Below are 25,007 nucleotides of genomic sequence, written 5' to 3' on the forward strand. Positions count from 1 at the left end.
TCATTTACAAATTTTCTAATAATTTCTCTTACACTTACATTCAAATAATTAATCCACATCACAAACAACAAAGAATCCTACCTTATCTTCACTAGTCTTCTTAGCTGCCTCCTCAAAAGCCTCAAGGATTTTCTTGTGCAAAACCATGCTGCTCATCAAGGTTCCCGCTAACAGTTTTACAGCTGCATGGACCAACCATTGCTCTGAGCAGAAATCTTTACCTAGCCTGAAAACTGTGCGGCACTGTAAATGATTTTGTTTGGTAATATGCCCATCAAACTAACACAAGGGACAACTCACAACACAGGTAAATGATGTCAAGCAGTGAAATCAACTGACAGGCAGAATGGCAAAAGTAAAATGTTTTGAGCAGATGCCATTAGCATTATGTGGGCCAGAGGTTTATTAATAATGAACTACCTACTTTCATTCTGTGTTTATTGTTACAATTTGTAACAGTGTTGTAACTTGAAACAACACTGACAGTGTAAATACATTGAAGCTCTAAAATGTTTCAAAGTAAAGGTTGTAGTATGTTAATTACAGGCAGTCCCCAGGTTACAAACAAGATCCATTCCTAAGTCTGTCTTTAAGTCGAATTTGTAGGTAAGTCGGAACAGGTACATACGGTTCTTATTTAGCGTCAGTTAGTCAAATGTTTGTCTTAGTATATAGTATATATTTTACCTTTCTATGCATATAAAACACTTAAGAAACACTTTGTACAGAGCTTTTCTTTTTCTCATCATAAATGGCGTAGCAGCTGAGGCATAAATTTCAAAATTATATTAGCATTATGTAAAAAATATTGTAGCTGCGTGGTAACAAAGGCAATGTGTGCGGGGGCATTTCAGTTACTGTGCGGCTGTGTACCCACACAGCTTACAGGGAACAGTGTTGTTGAGTATCCCTGATCAGCCCCTGCTTTCTATATGTACAAACTTACTCTACCACTGATACGGTAGAGCAGTGTGGTAGAGTAGGGATCTGTTGGTGGCCCCTTGTCTTGTGGATGTTGAGTATATAGCCCATTCTCTTAGCACTTCAGTGAAAGCATCAATGCTGGTGCATTCTTAGAGGATCACAGTTTTCTTCGATGTAAGTATAAGAAGTTTATTATTATAACATGTACCAAAGCAGTGAAAAGCTTGCATTCCATACTGTTCATACAAATGAGATCATTATGCAGAACATTTAATGTACAGCGTAAAACAATAAAAGAATACAGGAAGCTTAAGACCAATTGTGACAGAAAGACCTGACTGGAAGCAAGAGATTGGCTCTCTCTATTCAGACAATCACTAGAACCCAGTCAAAATCATTGAAGGGTCTCAGCCTGAATCATCGACCGTATTCTTTTCCATAGATGCTGCCTGGCCTGCTGAGTTCCTCCAGCATTTTGTGCCTTATCTGCAGTTTTTTGTGGTGTTTGATCAGAGAGATACTCCGTTTCCATTCTTGGGGTATTTAGTAGTGTTACAGAAAATAATTATTATTGTTTTGCTCTGTTCTGTCTTATGATAACATAGCATTATGCAAAAGTTTTAAAAGAAACGGCTGTTATGCTGTAATGATGCCATATCAAAATATTTGGCAAAATCTGAACACAGCTAATCTGTAGATAATAAAAACTCAACTGGTCATGGAAGATCTACAAAGAAACAGAGTTAACATTTCAAGTTATTGACACAAATACTTTCTGTGTTTATTGACATGAGTACTTCTATTTCTATTTCCAATTTCCAGCATTTGCAGTGCTCTGCTTCTGCACTGATATGCTTTCCTTGAGATCCCACCATTTTCAATGAAGATTTACTATATAAATTGTTTATATATCATCTTTAATCTAGGAAGATTTCAAAGGAATTTTATGGGAGGCAGGAAGAAAATGTGACATACCTCTGAAAGGGGATTTTGGGAAGAGTGATATGAAGCTTGGTCAAAAAAGGAGAATTTAAAAGAAGGATTTGAAGGATACAGATGGATAAACAGAGTGATTTGACACTTGATAAGCTAAAAGCAGAACCATTAAGGCTGGATTTCTTCCAGACCTGTTTTTACATTCAGGAATATAATATTAAGGAGTCATAGCAACCAGACATGATTGAGAAAGTGAGAAGCAGGGTACAAGACGTAGTTGATGTTGAGCACCTCCCCTCCATCTGCCAAAAGCGCAACTTCCTGGAGGCCCAATATTTTAATTCTGATTCCCATTCAGGTTCTGACAGGTCAGTCCATTGCCTCTTCTTATGCCAACATGAGGCTACCATTAGGGTGGAGAAGCAACACCCTTATATTCCACCTGGGTGGCTTCCAACTTGATGGTATGAATATCTACTTTTCTTTCCAGTAAAAAAATTCCAGCCCCCTCCCCTCTTCTATTCATCACTTAGGTTTCCTACTTCTTCTCACCTGCCTATCACCTCCCCCTGGGTCTCCTCCTCCTTCTGTTTCTCCTGTGGTCCATTCTCCTCTCTTATAAGATTCCTTCTTCTCCAGCCCTTTACTTTTCCTACCCACCTGGCTTCATCGGCCTCCTTCCGCTCCCCACAACTTTTTATTCTGGCATCTTTTCCCCTCCTTTCTAGTCCTGAAGAAGGGTCTCAGTCCGAAACATTGACTGATTATTCATTTCCCTAGATGCTTCTAAATTCCTCCAGCATTTTGTGTGTGTTGCTTTGGATTTCCAGCATCTGCAGAATTTCTTGTGTTTGTAGTTAATGCAATACTTTTAACGTTTAAACAAGAACATAAATTAACAACAAAATGATAATGAATACAGAAATATGCAATATATCCAGCTGCAATGCATTAGGATATAATCAGCTGTCTGACAATGTATTCTCATGTCATTCAGAATGGAACAGATATAATGGAGACACAGAGTCTACAGATGCTGGGATTTACTGCAAAAATCAAACAAGCCGCTGGCGGAGTGCAGCAGGTCAGGCAGCGTCTACAACAGGATGGTCAATGAATCATGCTTTAACAGATGATGCTTGACTCTCTGAATTTGTGGGTTTGCTTTTCTTTAAATCACAGATATAAGTTGGAAATCCAAGACCTTGGAAATCGTTCAAAATTTTTGATTTCAATAAAGAGACTTATCAAACACTTTAATGTGTGGATGAATACTGTGTAATTTCCCACAATAGATGCATGTTATCTGCTTTTGCTGTGGGTGAATCTACTGACCCTTTTGAGATGACAATATTTTAGACAACATTTGAAGATTAACACTCTTAAATGTTATATTTCAGTCATTTACTTATTTTGACTAATAACTGCAAGTCTGCAGTTAACTCCGTTATACTTATGCCTCTGGTAAACCAGATCTGCTCTACTAAAATAAATATGACCTTTTACCCTGAATTTGATGTCTAATGACTTCCTCCCCCACAATTTTTTAATCACCATCCATAGGTTCATAGGTTTGTTCTGAAAGTTTCATCACCAGTTTCTAATACAGAAATGTTTATGAAATGTAATTTTTATTGTGACTGCTCATAAAATATTCTTAATTATTTGGATGAAAGTTCCTGTAGAAGGGTCTCAGCCAGATGTCGACTGTTTATTCATTTCCACAGATGCTGTATGACCTGCTGAGTTCCTCCAGCATTTTGGATGTGTTACTCTGGATTTCCAGCATCTGCAGAATCTCTTGTGTTCTTAATTCTCTTGTATTTTTCAAACAATTAACAAAAGACAAGTTTCTTCTGAATGAATACAATAAAACCTTGCTCTTAAACAGATTTAAAATATATGTGGATAATTCAATTACGCAATTATCCAGAGAGGTTTGGGGATTCATATTTTTTGCTACACACACAGAAATGCTGGAGGAACTCAGCAGGCCAGGCAGCATCTGTGGAAATGAATAAACAGTCGGCGTTTCTGGCCGAGACCTTTCTTCGGGCTGAGTTCCTCCCGCATTTTGTGTGCGTTGAATTGGATTTCCAGCAACTGCAGACTTTTTCGTATTTATTCTTATGTTTTGCTGTTTTCTCTAATTGAATCACGGTAAAAAAAAATTCAGATACTAAATCGTCGATTTAAAAGAAGCCCGCGTGCATTTCGTTTTGCAAATTGAGGGACGTAGACACCCGCTAAGTGTTACTCCCCAAAAGGAACGGGAGTAAATTTTGTTCCCTGCATTGTACAGTTTGACTTAAAGAAAAAGCTAGCGCTGATTTGTCGCTGTTGGGTTTTTTTTTGGGTGGAAATTTCGTTTGTTGACGTTTGAAGACCTTCCTTCTGGGCGGCCCCGCAAAGAGCCCCGTAGTTGGAGTTTAAAGGCAAGTTCAGAACAGATGGCAGCAGATCCGCCTTAAAGTGAAGTCCCTCCGAGGCACCCCAACCTCGGGCAGCATGAGTCTCTCACGCGTGCCTGCAGTGATCTTTACACCGAGCTTGCAGGATGGAACTAAAAGGCGCCGATAGATCACTGGCGGTTTTTCGGTAGGAGAGTCCATGCTCGGATTCCTGGAAGAAGAATGGACTGCTGGAGGATTTTAACTCCAACATCTGTCTTGATTCTGGCTTCCGGTAAGTGAAGGAATAACAGGATTTAAACGGCTAGTGACCGTAAATCATAACATGCACCGTTTTAAACACTTCAACTCATAAAATGTAACTCTGAATATTTAACAAACACTAAATCAGAATACTGGATTATAGATTTTGCCAACATCGACATAAAATTTTGTATGATTCTGCCCACTGAGACCAGATTTTACACCGAATGCTTCATATATTCCAACACGGCTTCTGCACGCAATAGATCCCGGTAAAGGCTGTCTTTTATTTAGTTCAATCGGCATCTCAGAGTGGAAGGGAAAACAAAGGAAAAGTCTTCATTTACAACGATTGCCCAGTTTCTAATAGAGTCGTTTCAGTGACTACATTTGTTGAAAGGTCTGCTTGCGGCGCGTACCACCGAGGCAAGTTTTAAATGTACTCATTTTGACCCATATTCCTCAATGTCAGATTAATATGAACGAAAACCGGTGTTCGCGCACTCTTTTAACATTTACAGTTAAGAAAAAGTAGTGCGATCTGATTACTGATTACGCGTTAGCCGTGAGTAAATTGCTTCTCGGCAAGCGCCCAAGTTACTCGAAGGACGTTATGAGATCCCAGGGGAACCCAACGTGAAGGCACAACTTCCAAAGTGCTGCTTTAAGAAAAATCTAATTTCAGATTTACCGGCGTTAATTGTTTCTGAAGATTATGGGAAACAAAGTATTCAAATTATGATTCAAAGCACGTGAGATTTACAGATCTTTTGAAAGATCGATTTCTCACCTTACGATGGAAAGAAAGATGTAGGTCCTGAGGGCATTTTCTGCGCGGTGTAAGTCACTCACGCTGAGCCCGCGGTACTCGCTCGCTAAGGACGGCTGAAGTTACCGATTGTCGAAAGAAATCACTGAGCAAAGCTGCTAAAACCGAAGCTCTGATTCGTTATTTGTTAAAATATCAGAATGTTTTTATATTTTTGATCTATTTGGATATGGTCAAAGTTCGATGAATCTCGGTAATGTGGTATGCATGTGGCAGCGTTTCGCTGCTTCAGGAACTTTGAAGTAGAGAGTAATTGTTCGTTCAATCTTTGCACCCTTTCCCTTTCGGGCCTTGTCCTGTTCTCTATCACCGTAAAGTATCCAACTGGTCTACTTACATATCACACTACTAAGTATGTTCATTCAGCTTGCCCCCACGGAGTTAAATGTATGTTTTTTTCCCCACACAGATTGAAGTATTAAATCACGAGAGGATGGATAAACGGGTTGTTTTCTCTGGAGCGTCGGAGGCTGAGGGGAGATCTGATAGAGGTTTACAAGATTATGAGGGCATAGATAGAGTAGACAGAGAATTTACTTCCCAGGGCGAAATGTTCAATATCGGAGGGCATGCATTGAAGGTGGGGTGGGGGGGGGGGGGGTAGGTTCAAGGGAAATGTGAAGGGTAACTTTTTTTACTCAGACAGCGGTGCATATGCCTGGAATGCACTGTCTGGTATGGTGGTAGAGGCAAATACATTAGAGGCTTTTAAGATACGGTTGGATGGCACATGAATGAATGAGTGAGGCTGGGTGAGTGGGCAGATACTTGGCAGATGACATTTAATGTGAATAAGTGTGAGGTTATCCACTTTGGGAGTAAGAACAGGAAGGCAGATTATTATCTGAACGGTGTAAAGTTAGGTAAGGGAGAAATACAAAGAGATCTAGGAGTCCTTGTTCATTAGTCACTGAAGGTGAATGAGCAAGTGCAGCAGGCAGTGAAGAAGGCTAATGGAATGTTGGCCTTTATTACAAAGGGAATTGAGTACAAGAGCAAGGAAATCCTTTTGCATTTGTCCAGGGCCCTGGTGAGACCACACCTGGAGTATTGTGTACAGCTTTGGTCTCCAGGGTTAAGGAAGGACATCCTGGCTATAGAGGAAGTGCAGCGTAGATTCACAAGGTTAATTCCTGGGATGTCCGGACTGTCTTACGCAGAGAGGTTAGAGAGACTGGGCTTGTACACGCTGGAATTAAGGAGATTGAGAGGGGATCTGATAGCAACATATAAGATTATTAAGGGATTGGACAAGATAGAGGCAGGAAATATGTTCCAGATGCTGGGAGAGTCCAGTACCAGAGGGCATGGTTTGAGAATCAGGGGTAGGTCATTTAGGACAGAGTTAAAGAAAAACTTCTTCTCCCAGAGAGTTGTGGGGGTCTGGAATGCACTGCCTCAGAAGGCAGTGGAGGCCAATTCTGGATGCTTTCAAGAAGGAGCTGGATAGGTATCTTATGGATAGGGGAATCAAGGGATATGGGGACAAGGCAGGAACTGGGTATTGATAGTAGATGATCAGCCATGATCTCAGAATGGCAGTGCAGGCTCGAAGGGCCAAATGGTCTACTTCTGCACCTATTGTCTATTGTCTGTTGAATGTGAGGAAGATGGAAGGATATGGACATGGTGTAGTTATTGGGTGTTTTTGATTTGCTTTTTAGCTGGTTTGGCACAACATTGTGGGCTGAATGTCCTGTTCCTGTGCTGTACTGGTCTATGTTGTAAATAATTCATTCTTTCTTGACTGTTTCACTCATGCCTTTCTCAAATTAAGATTTGCCATAGACTCTTTGTGTGCTATGAATAAACATAACTTATTACTTGAGATCGTGACATACTTGATATTAATGAACGAGGTTGACATAGGAAGAGTTATTCAAGATTGCAAATGAAGGGCAGAGATGCTTTGTTTGTGTTAATTTCACCCTCCTCCCCTGGTTTGCTTCCTTCCAGATATTTCCATTTTACTATCCCCTTTACTTTTTAACTTCCATTTTAAACCAAATATAGTACGTACGGTACTTTATTTTCATCATTATCTAAAAATGTTTCCCCATACTTAGACTGCTGACTTTTGCACTTCTTTTCCCAGGACTGGTTCCAACTTCTTTCTTGGGTAATTTATATTTATTTATTTATTTGTTGACACACAGTGCTGAGTAGGCCATCCCAGCTCCAAGCCAAAATGCCCAGCAGTTCCTCAGCCCCTAATTTAACCCCAGCCTAATCACAGGACAATTTACAATGACCGATTAACCTACCACCACTTGGTTATGGAGCAAATGTACAAACTCCTACAGGCAGCAGTGGGAATTGAACCTGGGTCACCTGTACTGTAAAGCGGTGTGCTAACCACTACGCTACCATGCCACCCTTGACCCCATCTCTGTCTTCCCTAGGCAGGGTAGTGGGCACAAGCCTGATGACCTTACTGTGTTGGGTGGGAAGATTCCACTGCTTTGCTGGGGAAAGGGTCGACTGGATAGTCGGAAATCTGTAGGTGTGATATGCTTTAAAGGCAGCTTGAAGAAGGTTGGGAAGGGGATGGGCAATTAGGTCACATCAAATCCTAGTGAATACTTTTGTGGAGAGGTGAAATCATGGACTGTTCATTCTGGGAGCAGAAATGAGAAACCATTGAGAGAAGAGACCAGCACTGAGATGACAGAGAGAATTGTGAGACATCTACAGACATTTACTGTTAGAGCCTGGTGGAAGGGTGGGTGAGGGTTGCGAAAGAAAGATGGGTGATTGACTTGTGTGAATTAGGTTCCAGTTCAGTGCAGTGCTCACAAGTTGGGTTGTTTTGGGAGAGCTTCCACAACAGGCACTGTGAGACAACTGATCCAAGTTTTCCAAACTCAGCTTTACCCTCGGAATGACATCATCCGATGCTAACGTACTCTGTAAATCGCATCGTATGTCATATGACTTGCTCCTGGCAGAATGTCTTGAGTAATGCAAAATGACCCAGAAATAATGATAATTGTAATTTACTGTGGGAAATAAAATCTTTTTAATGCAGGAACTTGAAAAATAAGTGGTACATTCCTGACTTCCCACATCCCACACACAATACAAAAACCTTAAAGTCCTTCTCACAAGAGCCTGTATTGTGCTGTAGGTTTTCTATGTTTCTATGACTATGTTTCTACTACACCAAGGTACCATACAACATGTTCCTTACAAGCTGCTGTTTCTGACGGGCTGCTTTTTTTCTGTAAGTAGAACAACTACCTTCTTCAGCCTTTTACCTTTCCCACCCACCTGACTTCACCTATCACCTTCTAGCTAGCCTCTTTCCCCTACTCCAACCTTTTTATTCTGGCATCTTCCCCCTTCCTTCGCAGTTCTGAAGAAAGGCCTCAGCCCAAAAAATAGATGCGGCCTTCTCTATATTGGTGAGACCTGTCGTAAATTGGGGGACCACTTTGTTGAGCATCTCTGTAACATCTGCCACAAGCAGGGCTTTCCAGTGGCCAAGCATTTTAATTCCAATGCCCATTCCCATTCCGACATGTCGGTTCATGGCCTCCTCTTGTGCCAAGATAAGGCCACCCTCGGTGGTGGAGCAACAACTTACATTTCATCTGGGTACCCTCCATCCTGATGGCATGAATATTGATTTCTCTTTCCAGTAAACAAATTCCTCCCTCCCCTATTCCCCACTCTAATCTTTTAGCTCTTCTCACCTGCCTGTTACTTCCTCCTGGGTCCCCTTCTCCTTTTCTTTCTCCTATGGTCCACTCTCCTCTCAGTGAGATTCCTTCTCCTCCAGTCCTTTACCTTTCCCACCCATCTAGCTTCACCCATTATCTTCCATCTCGCCTCCTTCTCCTCCCCCCAGCTTTTTATTCTGATGTCTTCCCAGTTCCGTTTCAGCCCTGAAGAAGAGTCTCAGCCTGAAACATCGACTGTGTATTCATTTCCATAGATGCTGCCTGATCTGCTGAGTTCCTCCAGAATTGTGTCTGTGTTTCTTTCAACTGGATGTCTTTGAAACTTATCATTAAGGAAAAGGATAAGGTTTCTAATAATAAAATATAAAAATGTGATAAAGCACAACAGTGAAGTTTTGCTATTCATGGTTCAGCTCTAACTGACTGAGCAGGTTGAATGACTATGTTTAGCAGAACAAGTATGTCATAAGAGCTTGTGGATGATACACAAAAGGAGGCCAACAATGAATACGCTACAAGGACAACGTTGTAGAACATGAATTTTAATGGAACCAGGCCACCAAAAGACAGCAGAGATTTGCTGAAGTGCAAAACAATGGTTGGAGTGCTCTGTGCTACAGAATTGTGCCAATGTGAAGCCAAGATTTGAGACCGAAAGATTGGCAATGTTAGAGGGAATAACAAGTCCACAGATAGCATCAACTATACTCTAGTCTGCTGTCCAGTTGTTTCCAAGCATGCTCATACACAGCACTAAATCCTTCCAAATCTACAAACATACTGTAATCATGAATTTAAATACTGTGATAGTATTTGTTTATATACTAGTTTATGCAGGTACTTATCCCACTATTTTAACTAGTACAGTTTAATATAGGCATTAAGATGGTAGATTTATTTATGGCCAAAGCTATTAATCACAAAAATCTGCTATTTATCAGTGTCTCTGAAACATATTCCTCATGAATAACAAGGACTGGGAGTATGTATTACTTTGCCAAAAAAACTGACTTAATTACCACAGTCCTGTTTATCCGCTCTTGGCCTCAGCTTCACTTTGCTATTATCATCAGTTATGCAGATTACAAATCAAAGATTCAAAGTAGATTTATTATCAAAGTATGCATGCAGCATACAACCCTTCCCCACAGACAGCCACAAGGCAAAGAAAACTATGGAACCCATTCAAGATTCAAGATACTCTGAGAGAAAACAATCCCTTCTCATCTTAAATGGATATCCTATTATGCTGAAACCATGTCTCCAGTTCCACCTTCACCAAACAGGATAATATATTTTCAGTGTCTTTTTTTAAACATAATCAATATCTTCTAACCTTCAATAAGATGATCTTTCATTCTTCTAAATTCTAATGAAAATAGGCCCAAGCTGCTCGGTCTTTCTGCACAAGTCAATGCTTCAGCCCAGTTAATGAAGACAAAGTAAATTTCAATGTTATGAAATATCATCAGAAAATGATGGAAACACTGAACAGGTCAGGCAAATCTGTGTCAACACTTCAGAATTGTTATTATCGTTGTTAGAGGTCCATTGTGCTCGATATAACAAAAAGTACAATGCCAATCGTTTACACTTCTCTTCACACCATCCAGGGACCCAAACAGACTTTCCAGATAAAGTAGCAATTCACTTGCATTTATTCCAATTGAGTGTAGACTGTGGTCTGTACTCTGTTGGAGAAATTAAATGAAGTTTGCAGGATTGCTTTGCCGAGCACCAGCATCAGTCTGCAGCGCTTCCAGTTGCCTGTCATTGTGATTTCCCACAGTATTCCCAATCTGATCTCTCTGTCTGTGGCTTCCTGCATTGTTAAAGTGAGGCCCAACATATCTGAGAAGCTGCATCACATTTTCCATCTGGTTTGTTGTAGTCTCCCACACTCAGTGTTGAATCCTTCATTTTAGCTAATTCACTCTTGGTTTCCATTTGACCATTTGAACTGGCCATTTGCCTGTGTCACGGTGAGCACTGACAGACAACTGAACCCAGGTGCACAGGAATGACAGACTCCCATGTAGAGACAGAAACAAAGGAGTTTATTCATAGCAATTCCAACAGAACATCGGTGGCTTGACTGAGCGACATCCCAAGAGGAATCACTCTCAAAACAAGGATCCTGTGATAAGCGCTAATCAGGAGTCCGCTTTAAGTAATCACAGTATGTGGAAAACCCATGCCAGTCAAATTAAACTTGACAAGATTAAACAGAAAGCATAAGGGCTTAACAACTCTAAATAAAACAACTATTAACAAATACTACTGCACAGGCCCAAAGGGCTCATGACAGCCTGTCATCGTTGTAACTTAGTTTTTCTCTTTCTACCTGGATGTGGACATAGCTTGCTTAGTATGTGCCACTACCTATACAATAAATAACACAGTTCATAATGGATTTCTGATGGCTGCTTTTAGTCATTTGGTCTCACCCATCAGAGATATTCCACTTGTTTTGTCCATCCCTACTCCACCTTCTCTTAGAGCTGATTTAATCAACTTTCCAGTTTTGCCAGTCCTGTACCCGAAACATTAGCTGTTTCTTCCTCCACACATGTCACCTGAACTTCTGCATGTTTCCAGCACTTTCTGTTGTTAGATCAACTCAAGGAATCTTCTGTAAACAGTGTTTAGTGTGCGTATATCCCTCCTTAAACTACGCTCGTTTGGTGGTGGTTGTCCATCATGTGTGATGATGACAGGAAACCTGTGCTGGAGAGTTTTTAAAGTGGAAGAGCCGTCGCACTGGGCAGTTCCACTCTTTCGGGCTCAGAAGTCTGGGTCCAGTGGTACGAACAAGTGTCATAGACTGGGGTTGTACCTGGTTGTACTGAACCTTGTCTTCTGTGCCCTGTCATGCTCTTCGCTCTCCACGAAGCCTTGTAGAGCTGCCTTCCCAGCCGTTGGATCTCACTGTACATCTCATGCACCCAGTCTGATAGAGCTGACTTTATGTCACTGGGGTGTGAGGCCCCAGCGACCTACACTTGGTTTAGCCCGCCTGTTGAAGCGGAGTACCAGGGTGCGGCCGCTGTCATACAGACAGTTGCTTGGAGCCGCAGGTGAGAGCTGAGTGTCCAGTGGGGACCAAAGTTGAGTGAGCTGCCCCAGAATGTACATGACAAGCCCCTTCACCAGAGGAGCTACCCCTCCCTGCACACTGCAGGCACCTGTCTAACACCATAATTGACCAATAATAAAGATAGAATTCCCCAAATGCCAGGCTTGAGAGGAAATTAATATTGGAGTTTGATCCTTTCCTGCTTATTGACATACTACTCCCTCTGTCCTATCTGAAGTGTAATGGAAACCACGTCACTTCTCAAAGTTTGATATGATTTTAGACGGAAAATGTTATTCCATTTTCAACATTGGTGATATTATAAAGATAATCCACTGCTGTCTACCAGCAGTCTGTACGTTCTCCTTGTAACCGTGTGGGTTTCCTCCGGGTGCTCTGGTTTCCTCCCACAGTCCAAAGACGTACCAGTTCTTAGGTTAATTGGTCATTGTAAATTGTCCCTGATTAGTCCAGTATCAAAATCAGGGGATTGCTAGGTGGCATGGCTGGAAGGGCTGGAGGGCCTGTTTTGCGCTGTATCTCAGTAAACAAGTAAACACAAATAGAACAACAAGTGCGTTTTGAATCCAAGGTGATTTTTTTCGGAGGTGTAGTTGTTAAGGAGATTATAATTTTACTCCTCAGTGTTTAAATTGTACATGCTCTGTTGTGATTATGTGCTGATATTTAAGGTTTATTCATAAACCCAGATTATGGTTAATGGATTCGGTAATTAAATAGCTTAATACCGGTATAGCAATTCATAATCTACTGTGATGTATTTTTTCTCAGGGTGGATTATTGGAAAGGTACACTACCATAAGGGGTGGGCAAACTTTGCTAGTGAGGACCAGTGTGCAATTGTTGAGGGAGAAAATAGTTTTGTAAATACAATCCAAGGCAAATGGTAGCTGGGTTTAATATTCATTGAACATAATGAAGATCTCTGATTACATTAGGATTGGAACTCAAAACCTGTATAGTGGATAGATGAATGTCAAATAGATTTTAACTGCAGTACCTTTCTGTTCTGGTTTTGTACATACAGAGATTAGTGATCTTGAAATAAGATCTCAATATTACCCAGTTCATGGGAAAGAACTCCCTTTACACCCTAGAGAGTATAACATTTGAAATTTTCTCTCCCCCTCACCTCTTCTTCTATTTCCCACACTTGGCCTCTTACCTTTTCTCAACTGCCTATCATCTCCCCCTGGTGCCCACCTCCTTCCTTTTCTCCTATGGTCCTCTCTCCTCTCCTATCAGAATTCATACTCTCCAGCCCTTTATCTTTCCCACCCACCTGGCCTCACCTATCACCTTCTAGCTATTCTTCTTCCCCTCTCCCCACCTTCCTATTCTGGTGTCTTTCCCCTTACTTTCCAGTCCTGATAAAGGGTCTTGGCCCAAAATGTCAATTGTTTATTCATCTCCATAGATGCTGCCTGACCTGCTGAGTTCCTCCAGCAGACTGTGTATGTTACTCTGGTGTTGCGGCTTCTGCACAGTGTTTTGCATTTATGGTTTTGCTTGCTGTATCTATCAAGTTTAGATATAGATTATGCAAAATTGTAGCTGTAAGGGGTTTCTTCTTTTATGTTACTGCGTATGTTAATTAAAATGGCTTCTTGGTTATGTTAAACGCTGAGAAGGCTCTCTCGCTGCCGTTTGTTTGGGTTATCCTATTGATAAGAGAGTGAATGAACCAATGAGTATCCATGTTATTCTTCTTTTGGGGTGATATGCTGTCTCATATGGCTGGGAAACAGAGGTTTTTGGCGGAGAGTTGGAGGGGAGATCAAGAGGAAGACAGCCGTGCTGGGAGTGCTCTGGTCGACCACTTCGGGTGGTCCCGAGCTATGAGTCGTGGGGTGGGAGCAGATCGCAGGGGAAGAAGGAAGGTCCCAAGCTCCAACTGTGCATGCACAAAGAAACTGAACTTTGATAAGTCTTCTGCCTTTTTTTGTTTTGTTTCCATTCATTCCTTTTTGCATTGTATCTTTACTAATCTCATAGTCCAAGTAGGATTTGTAAAGTGTAATTTGTAAAATGTACTTTGCGTGCTGGCTGATGATTGATGTTTGAGGCCGTATCAGGTGGCATTGCACAGCAACCGACACAACCGTGAGACAAAGTTGGGCAGGGTACGGGGTCTCCCCTAGATACGTACGAGCCGATATAGCTGAGCGTTACATAGCATTTTATCAGTATTCTTTTAGGTCCCAGCATGGAGAACGACCTGATGTTTGGACAATTTAAATGCCAGGCCAGATGGATTGGAAAAGCAGGGTGGTGGGACTAGAGGCGAGGGTCGAGCTGTTTCAGCGCACTGCCTAGCAACATTTACTCCACTCTCTATGGCACTGACCCTGGGGCAGTGGGCCTGCTCCGGGTGCTTCGGGCTTCATGCCTATGAACACACTTTTGTTCTGAATGCTGTTGCTTGCTTTTATTGTTTGCATGATTTGTCTTTTTTAGGTGTATAAGATGATGAGGGGCATTGATCAGGTGGATAGCCAGAGCTTTTTCCCAGGGCTGAAATGGCTAACCTGAGGGGGCATAGTTTTAAGGTGCTTGGAAATAGGTACAAAAGGGATGTCAGAGGTAAGTTTTTCACACAGAGTGGTGGGTGTGTGGAATACACTGCTGGCGACAGTGGTGGAGGCAGATACAATAGGGTATTTTAAGAGACTCTTAGATAGGTACATAGAGCTTAGAACAATAGAGGGCTATGTGATAGGGAGATTCTAGGGAGTTTCTAGAGTAGGTTACATGGTCAGCACAACATTGTGGGCCAAAAGGCCTGTAGCATGCTGCAGATTTCTATGTTCTATGTTCTATTTTGTTCTCTCTCTGAGCATTGGGTGTCTGTTGGTCTTTTTTTCATATGGGTTCTTTTGGGTTTCTTGTTTTGTAGCTGCCTGTAAGGAGATAAATCTCAAGGTTGTATAATTTGATAAATGTATTTTGAACTTTTGAACTTTGAGCCAGGGCTTTCCAGTCTTTTTTATGCCATGGATCGAAAGGTCCGTGGGCCCCAAGTAGGGAGCCCCTGTATTATGAACTAGCTATGATCAACAATTATGAAATGCCCCACTGGCAAGCAAGCTGAATTACTGAAATTGGCTCTGTATTTGGAATTGTTTCAGATTTGGCATGGTATCCACTTCTTAATTATTACACTTTTCCTTTGACATAGGATCTAGCTGGTTACCTGGCACTGCAGTGATACAACGTATGAGAGTGTGCTTAAAAGCTGCCGGTGATGTGCAAATAACAATGTGACTGATGCCAATGAAAATGGTTGCGAACATAAACCCTGCTGATGATCCACTCCTCACACTCTGTTTGAAGTAAAAGTGATCCCAGATATACTTATTAAAAGCACATGTAATCTGTTTACCAAGTATATATAGCCAGAATTGTCAGAGCATTTGCCAGCACTAATCAGCAAATAGTAAAGAAAAACACATTAGATTTACTAAAAGCACATGTGGGATTAATAGTCGAAATTTAGTGAAAAACTTTGGGTAACCTATTACTTTTTAAAAGTTAAATATGTACTGATAGCTATCTTAATATAAAATTAGAGTTTTATTTGAATCTTCAGGATCATCTCCAAATGGTCATCAGAGTAACTGTTATTGAGAAAATTATGGCAGAATACAAGACCTATAACCATTTAAGCTGTGTTAACTGAAGTTTTATCTAGCTAGTACTTCTCCATTTCCCTGTAATTTTGCTCTCAATCAGGTTTATATCTATATTGTTTAATGCAGATGGTGAGGCCACTTTGGCCAACCATTAAGGCAATATGTAACAAATCCTTTGGAATATTCTTCATTTTGACTCTTTTATTTTTGCCCACGTCCTTAATCTGTCATGACCACGGGTGAGCTGCACGTCTGGCTCGGCAACTGCACTCATGAGTATGCACATTCCAGCTAATTACTGTCTCATTACGGTGGTATTTCAGAATCAGAATCAGAATCAGGTTTAACATCACCGGCATACGTTGTGAAATATGTTGACTTAGTGGCAGCAGTACAATGAAATACATGATAAATATAGATAAAATAAATAGGTGAATCAATTACAGTATATATATATAATAGTTAAATTACAAATCGTGCAAAAACAGAAATAATATATAAAAAAGTGAGCTAGTGTTCCTGCGTTCAATGTTCAACTAGGAACCAGATGGCAGAGGGGAAGAAGCTGTTCTTGAATCACTAAGTGTGTGCCTTCAGGCTCCTGTACCTCTTCCTGATGGTAAAAATGAGAAGAGGGCATGTCCTGGGTGATGGAAATCCTTAAAAATGGACACCTGCTTTCTGAGGCACCACTCCTTGAAGATGTTTTGGATACTATGGACTGGTACCCAAGACTAATTTTACAACTTACTGTAGCTTCTTTTGATCCTGTGCAGTAGACCCTCCTCCCCACCCCATAACAGACAGTGATGCAGCCTGTCAGAATCCTCTCCATTGTACATCTGTAGAAATTTTTGAGTGTTATAGGTGACAATTCAAATCTCTTAATGAAATATAACCACTGTCTTGCTTTCTTTATATTTGCATTGATATGTTAGGACCAGGTTAGATCCTCAGAGATCTTGACACCCAGGAACTTGAAACTGCTCACTCTCTCCACTTCTGATCCCTCTATGAGGATTGGTTCATGTTCCCTCATTTTACCCTTCCTGAAGTTCACGATCACCTCTTTGGTCTTACTGATGTTGAGTGCAAGGTTGTTGCTGCAACACCACTCAACGAGTATATTTCGCCCCTGTACACCCTCTCATCTCCATCTGAGATTCTACCAACAACAGTTGTATCATCAGCAAATTTATAGATGGCATTTGAGCTATACCTAGCCACGCAATCATGGGTATGGGGAGAGTAGACCAGTAGGCTAAGCACAAATCCCTGAAATTAGCCAGCATTGATTGTCAGCAAGGAGGAAGTATTATTGCCAATCCACTAGCTGTCACTCGGCTTCCACAGCTACCTGTGGCAACAAATTCCACAGATTCAGCACACTCTGGCTAAAGAAATTCCTCCTCATCTCCATTCTAAATGGATGTCCCTCTATTCAGAGGCTGTGTCCTCTGGTCTTAGACTCTCTCACCACAGGAAAAGTCCTCTCCATATCCGCTCTATCAAGAATTGTTGGTTCATGGAAACATTTATAGCGAACAATATACAGATGGATGTGAGCAAAATCTTAAGCAAATAACCTCTGAAAATTGCATCATTTCTCCACACAGTTGATGCCAGTGTCATGTATTGTGCTCAAATAAGAACACCTGTTTGTTTACCATGACATATCTTAGACCCATTCTGGTTGTGCAGAAAAACTGAGACAAAAGCAAGATCTGATTTGGAGCTGTTTTGGCAGGATCTCTTTATACCTGGTTCCTTTGTGCATATCCTAACTGAAATACAAGTAGCTGCTACAATCTGGGTCTCTATAATGGCGATATTGGTTTGCACGAGTAGACGCTACAATTTTGACAATAAAAAGAATCAACAGTTATACCAATTGAACATCAGCATTCTGAATTATCAATGATAATGGTCTGTGAGTCAGCTCAGCTCAGGAGAATACCCTTGTGCTGGAGTGAAATGCTAGTTTAATGACTTACCCATTACGCTGGTGGTGTTTAGGGCAGCAACGAAGGTCCACCATCTCTGTCTTTGGTCATCTTCTCTATTGTCCCAGGTGTGGTTCAGGATTCTCATTTCTGCCTCTGTGGTATGGTGCCACATGTCTTTGCCAGATGTCTATGCCTTTGGTCTCCTGTGATTCAAATGAAGTTCTGTCTTGATGATGCGGTTGGCCTGTCCTCTGAACACATGCCCATTTCATCTCCAGCATTTCCTCATGATGATTGTGGCCATGTCGCCTTGATGACACCGAAGGAGTAAGATGTGGGTAAAGTCCTTCCAACTATTGAGCACATTTACGTGAAACATTGCCTTAGAAAAGCAGCATCCGTCATTAAAGATCCTCACCACCCAGGCCATACTCTTTTCTCACTGTTGCCTTCAGGTGGAAGGTATAAGAGTCTTAGGACTTGCTCCACCAGGTTCAAGAATAGTTACTACCCCTCAACCATCAGGATCTTGAACAAAACAGGATGGCTACACTCATTTAAGGACTCTGTTATATTGGTATTTCATGCTCATTATCTATTGCAATGTATTTATATCTGCATTTGCATAGTTTGTTTACAATTCATAGTTCCTGAAGTTTACAGTTACTGTTCTATAGATTTGGTAAGTATGCCTGCAGAAGAAGAATCTCAGGGTTGTTTATTATGCCATGGACCCCTGCGTTAACCCCAGGTTGGGAACTCCTGTACAACTCCTGTACAACTACCTGCCCCAGCACCACTTTAAATATTGTTAATGTATCTTCCTGAGTCATTTCTTCTGACAGCTCGTTCCATATGTGACCACCATGTGAGTGAAAAAGTTACCCTCAGATACCTATTAAATCTTTCCTCTTTCACCTTAAACATATGCCCAATCAAGTAGTTCTTGATTCTCATCCCTGGGGGAGAAAACATTATGCTCTGTCATGGTGTGTGCTGACAAGCAACTAAACTCAGGTACAAAGGAACGACAAACTCCCATGTTGAGACAGAAGCAAGAGTTTATTCATTGGTACTCCAATTAAACTTCAGTGGCTTCAGTAATCCAGGAAATTACAGGCGTCAGTAGTAGGTAAATTATTGGAAGGAATATTAAGAGATAGGATCTACAAGTATTTAGATAGACAGGGACTTATTAGGGAGAGTCAACATGGCTTTGTGTGTGGTAGGTCATGTTTAACAAATCTATTAGAGTTCTTCGAAGAGTTTACAAGGAAAGTAGATGAAGGGAAGGCAGTGGATGTTGTCTACATGGACTTCAGTAAGGCCTTTGACAAGGTCCCACATGGAAGGTTAGTTAGGAAGATTCAGTCGCTAGGTATACATGGTGAGGTAGTAAATTGGATTAGACATTGGCTCAGTGGGAGAAGCCAGAGAGTGGTAGTGGAGGATTGCTACTCTGAGTGGAGGCCTGTGACTAGTGGTGTGCCACAGGGATCAGTGCTGGGTCCATTGTTATTTGTCATCTATATCAATGATCTGGATGATAATGTGGTAGATTGGATCAGCAAATTTGCTGATGATACAAAGATTGGAGGTGTAGTGGACAATGATGAAGGTTTTCAAAGCTTGCAGAGGGATCTGGACCAGCTGGAAAAATGGGCTGAAAAATGGCAGATCGAGTTCAATACAGAGAAGTGTGAGGTATTGCACTTTGGAAGGAAAAACCAAAGTAGAACATACAAGGTAAATGGTAGGGCACTGAAGAGGGCAGTAGAACAGAGGGATCTAGGAATACAGATACAAAATTCCCTAAAAGTGGTGTCATAGGTGGATAGGGTAGTAAAGAGAGCTTTTGGTACATTGGCCTTTATAAATCAAAGTATTGATATAAGAGTTGTAAAGTTATGGTGAGGTGGAAAGTTATGGTAAGGCATTGGTGAGGCCGAATTTGGAGTATTGTGTGCAGTTTTGGTCACCAAATTACAGCAAGGATGTTAATAAGGTTGAAAGAGTGCAGAGAAGGTTTACAAAGATGTTGCCAGGACTTGAGAAACTGAGTTACAGAGAAAGGTTGAATAGGTTAGGACTTTATTCCCTGGAGCGTAGAAGAATGAGGGGAGACTTGATAGGAGTATATAAAATTATGATGGGTATAGATAGAGTGAATGCAAGCAGGCTTTTTCTGCTGAGGCTAGGGGAGAAAAAAAGAGGACATGTGTTAAGGGTGAAGGGGGAGAAGTATAAAGGGAACATTAGTGGGGGGCTTCTTCACACAGAGTGGTGGGAGTGTGGAATGAGCTGCCAGATGAAGTGGTAAATGCGGACTCACTTTAACATTAAAAAAAAACTTGGACAGGTACATGGATGAGAGGTGTATGGAGGGATATGATCCAGGTGCAGGTCAGTGGGACTAGGCAAAAAAATGGTTCGGCACAGCCAAGAAGGGCCAAAAGGGCCTGGTTTCTGTGCTGTAATATTCTATGGTTCTATGGCTTGACCAAGTGACACCATGAGCTGAATCATTCTCCAACTACACACAAGGACCCCATGGTAATTTTAACTAATCACAGTAGGATGAAAACCCATGCCAGTCAAAGTAAACGTAACAAGATTAAACAGAAAACACAAGGGTTTAACAACTCTAGATAAGACAACAATGAACAAGTACAGGTGCACAGGGCCAGCAGGGCTCTTGAAGATGCTCATTCACCTTATCTATGCCCTCATTGTTTTATATATTTCCATAAACTGACTTTTCAGCTTCCACGCTCCAATGTAAAAACTCAGTCCCTTGAGATCTGGCAGCATTCTTGTAAACCTTTTCTGCTTAATGGCATTTTTCCTACAGCAGGATGACGGAAAATGAATTCCAAATGCGGCCTCACAAACATCTTCTACAACTGTAATATAACATCTCGGCTACTAAGACTAACTTTGTGATCTTCGTTGTCCTTCATGGTCTTGCAATAATTTTAACACAACATTGCTTAGCAATGAAACTTGGAACAGTGGAACCAACAATTTAGAAATATTTATTGCAATTACAAAATTATTATTATAGATACTTTGTAGTATTGATGGTAAATTGAAATAAATTGTAAAATATGATTCCAAAATAGTAGTAGAATGAGATGAGGACACCATATTTGGTCTAATAAAATTTATTATCACTGGTATATGTCGTGATACTTGGCAGCACCAATACTATGCAATTCATATTAATAGAGGAAAAACCCATTAATTGTAGTAAATATAGATATAAAATAGTTAAATAAGTAATTCAAAAATAGAAATTAAAAAGTGGTGAGTTGGTGTTCATGGGTTCAATGTGCATTCAGAAATCGGTTGGTAGAGGGGAAGAAGCTGTTCCTGAATCGTTGAGTGTGTGGCTTCTGGCTTCTGTACCTCCTTCCTGATAGCAGCAATGAAAACAAGGCATGACCTGGGTGATGGGGGATATACTGTATTGCTCGCATGCCAGGAGGGTACTTTGGCGTTTGTGCCAAATAATAGGTGGTGATTGTAAAACAAAATGGCTTCTGAAATACAAATGGTACATCCATGCTGCTGCAGAGAAAAAAATGTGTGGAAATATTCTTTACAGGACAATTGAAGAGGACAGCCTTGCAACTTCAAATATTGAAATTCTATTATGGTCCAGGTGCAGGTCAATGGGAGTAGTCAGTTTAAATGGCTCGGCATGGACTAGATGGGCTGAATGGCCTGTTTCTGTGCTGTACTTATCTATAATTCTAACAATGAAAAGTAGGATTTTACTTGTACATTGGATAACTGGGCATATCAGGATTGTGACAAGACTTGATCAGAATGATTAAAACATTCCAGAAAAGATAGACACATATGTATCTGAGAAGTGATAATTAAGCTCATTTGATGGTACAGCAGTATTTACATGGGATTTTAATAGTTCCACTTCATCCAGGCTTTCAATCGAGGAAATATATATCATGTTCCAATACAATTCGTTCAGCATAAAGAAACCCGTCTGGTCCACTGAGTGCAGGTTGCCTCTCAAAACTGCCCCATAATGCAGTTCAACCCAGATAAGTGTGAGGTGGTTCATTTTGGTAGCTCAAATATGATGGCAGAATATAGCATTAATGGTAAGACTCTTGGCAGTGTGGAGGATCAGAGGGATCTTGGGGTCTGACACAGGTTGATTCTGTGGTTAAGAAGACATATGGTGTATTGGCCTTCATCAATCGTGGGATTGAGTTTAAGAGCTGAGAGATAATTTTGCAGCTATATAGGACCCTGGTGAGACCCCACTTGGAGTACTGTGCTCAGTTCTGGTCGCCTCACTACAGGAAGGAAGTGGAAACCATAGAAAGGATGCAGAGGAGATTGACAAGGATGTTGCCTGGATAGGGCAGCATGCCTTATGAGAATAGGTTGAGTGAACTTGGCCTTTTCTCTTTGGAGCGATGGAGGATGAGAGGTGACCTGGTAGAGGTATACAAAATAATGAGAGGCATTGTTTGTGTGGATAGTCATAAGCTTTTTCCCAGGGCTGAATTGGATAGCACGAGAGGGCATAGTTTTAAGGTGCTTGGAAGCAGATACAGAGGAGATGTCAGAGGTAAGTTTTTGATGCAGAGCGTGGCAAGTGCGTGGAATGGGCTGCTGGCAGCAGTGGTGGAGATGGAAACAATAGGGTCTTTTAAGAGACTCCTGGATGGCTGCATGGAGCTTAGAAAAATAGAGGGCTATGGGTAAAGCCTAGGTAGTTCTAAGGTACGGACATGTTCGGCACAGCTTTGTGGGCCAAAGGGCCTGTATTGTGCTGTATGTTTTCTGTGTTTCTACGTGTGGTGTGTGGCCAAGTGGTTAAGATATTGGACTAGCGATCTGAAGATCGTGAGTTTGAGCCCCAGCCGAGGCAGTGTTTTGTGTCCTTGAGCAAGGCACTTAACCACACATGTGCTCCAGTCCACCCAGCTGAAAATGGGTACCGGCAAAATGCTGGAAGTGAACCTCGCTATACACTGGCATCCTATCCGGGGGGAGGGGGGTAATTCTCAGTTGCTTCACGCCACGGAAACCGGCATAAGCACCGGTCTGATGAGCCTATAAGGCTCAGGACAGACTTTAACTTTTTTTTAACTATCTTTCTATAATCCAATACCCTAATTTATCTACCTGTAGTCTGTTCCCTTTCACATGCCCAAATACTCCACCCTGGTCCTCCTAGCACCCAACTACACTAGAGGTAATTTGAACTAGCTAATAACAATAAAACCACAAGACCATAAGACATATGAGCAGAATTAGGCCATTTGGCCCATTGAGTCTGCTCCACCATTCAATCATGGCTGATTCTTTTTTATTCTCTCCTCAGCCCCACTCCCTGGCCTTTTCCCTGTAATCTTTGATGCTACATCCAATCAAGTACCAATAAATCTCTGCCTTAAATACACCCAATGGCCTGGCCTCCACAGCTGCCTGTGGTAATAAATTCCACAAATTCACCACCCTCTGGGTAAAGAAATTTCTCCGCATCTCTTTTTTAAATCTATCCTAATGCTATCCCCTCTTGTCCTAGTCTCCCCCACCATAGGAAACAACCTTTCCACATTTACTCTGACTTGGCCTTCCAACATTCAAAAGGTTTCAATGAGATCCCCCCCATCCTTCTAAATTCCAGCGAGTACAGATCCAAAGCCAACAAACGTTCCTCATATGATAACCCTTTCATTCCTGGAATGATCCCTGTGTACCTCCTCTGAACCTTCTCCATAAGGATATCTTTGGGATGTGGAAGGAAGACAGAACACCCATACAGTCACGGTAAAAACTCCACACCAAAGCTGGCGGTTATATTTCATTAGGAGTTTGAGGAGATATGTTACCAAAGACAAATGCATATCTCTACAGATGTAGATTCTTACTGGCTGCATCACCATCTGAGATGCTGGGTAGGGGGCGGTGTCTACTGCACAGGATTGAAATAAGCTACAGATTTGTAAACTCAGTAAGCTCCATTATGGGCACTAGCGTCCGTAGTACCCAGGACATCTTCAAGGGGCGAAAACTCAAAGAGGCAGCATCCATTATTAAGGACCCCTACCACCCAGGACATGCCCTGTTCTCATTGCTGCTATCAGGTAGGAGGTACAGAAGCCTGAAGGCACACACTCAGCAATGCAGGAACAGCTTCTTCCCCTCTGCCATATGATTTCTGAATGGACATCGAATGCATGAACACTACTTCATTACTTTTTTGAAAACACAAAATGCTGGCAGAACTCAGCAGGCCAGACAGCATCTATGGGAGGAGGTAGTGACGATGTTTCGGCCTGTAACGTCGTCACTACCTCCTCCCATAGATGCTGTCTGGCCTGCTGAGTTCTGCCAGCATTTTGTGTTTTTATTTATTTCCAGCATCTGCAGATTCAATAGACAATAGACAGTAGGTGCAGGAGTAGGCCATTCGGCCCTTCTAGCCAGCACCGCCATTCACTGTGATCATGGCTGATCATACACAATCAGCACCCTGTTCCTACCCTCTCCCCATATCCCTTGACCCCGCTATCTATAAGAGCTCTATCTAACTCTCTCTTGAATGCATCCAGAGACTTGGCCTCCACTGCCTTCTGGGGCAGAGCATTCCACATATCCACCACTCTCTGGGTGAAAAAGTTCTTCCGCATCTCTGTTCTAAATGGCCTACCCCTTATTCTTAAACTGTGGCCTCTAGTTCTGGACTCACCCATCAGCGAGAACATGCTTCCTGCCTCCAATGTGTCCAATCCCTTAATAATCTTATATGTCTCAATCAGATCCCCTCTCATCCTTCTAAATTCCAGTGTATACAAGCCCAGTAGCTCCAATCTTTCAACGTATGACAGTCAAGTATCCAGATCTTAACAAACTTCTGCCAAAAACAAAGACCCTCATTTCTCCTCAATTACCCTTGCCAATGAGGTTATACCTATAGTATCTGCTTATTGACGCAGTTGTTGGAAGAAAAGATTCCCTCCAGATTTATTAAAATATTTCATAATTTTGAATACTTCCATTGATTCTTCCTTTAAGCAGAACAATCTTCACATTATTTACATTTTAAAAAAAATTGAGATACAGTGCAGTAGGCCCTTGCAGATCTTTAAGCTGCACAGCCCTGCAATCTCCGATTTAACCTGAGCTTAATCACGGGACAGTTTACAATGACCAATTAACCATGTATTTGGACTGTGGGAGGAAACCCATGCAGTTACAGGGAGCATGTACAAACTCCTTACAGGCAGTGGTGGGAATTGAACCCACGTTGCTGGTACTGTAA

The 25,007-nt window shown here is 41.6% G+C and overlaps 1 protein-coding gene across 1 annotated transcript in view; it reads left to right on the top strand.

The window, feature by feature from the left end:
• The first annotated feature begins 4,260 nt into the window (after positions 1-4,260).
• tgfbr2l (transforming growth factor beta receptor-like) overlaps positions 4,261-25,007 on the top strand; it is a 107,994-nt gene continuing 87,247 nt past the window's right edge. The window contains exon 1 of the mRNA XM_073047543.1: positions 4,261-4,545. Coding sequence (XP_072903644.1) covers positions 4,494-4,545 — 52 coding nt within the window. The 5' untranslated portion in view covers positions 4,261-4,493. The remainder of the gene's footprint in view (positions 4,546-25,007) is intronic.

Source organism: Hemitrygon akajei, chromosome 5, assembly GCF_048418815.1.
Source record: "Hemitrygon akajei chromosome 5, sHemAka1.3, whole genome shotgun sequence".
Lineage (NCBI taxonomy): Eukaryota > Metazoa > Chordata > Chondrichthyes > Myliobatiformes > Dasyatidae > Hemitrygon > Hemitrygon akajei.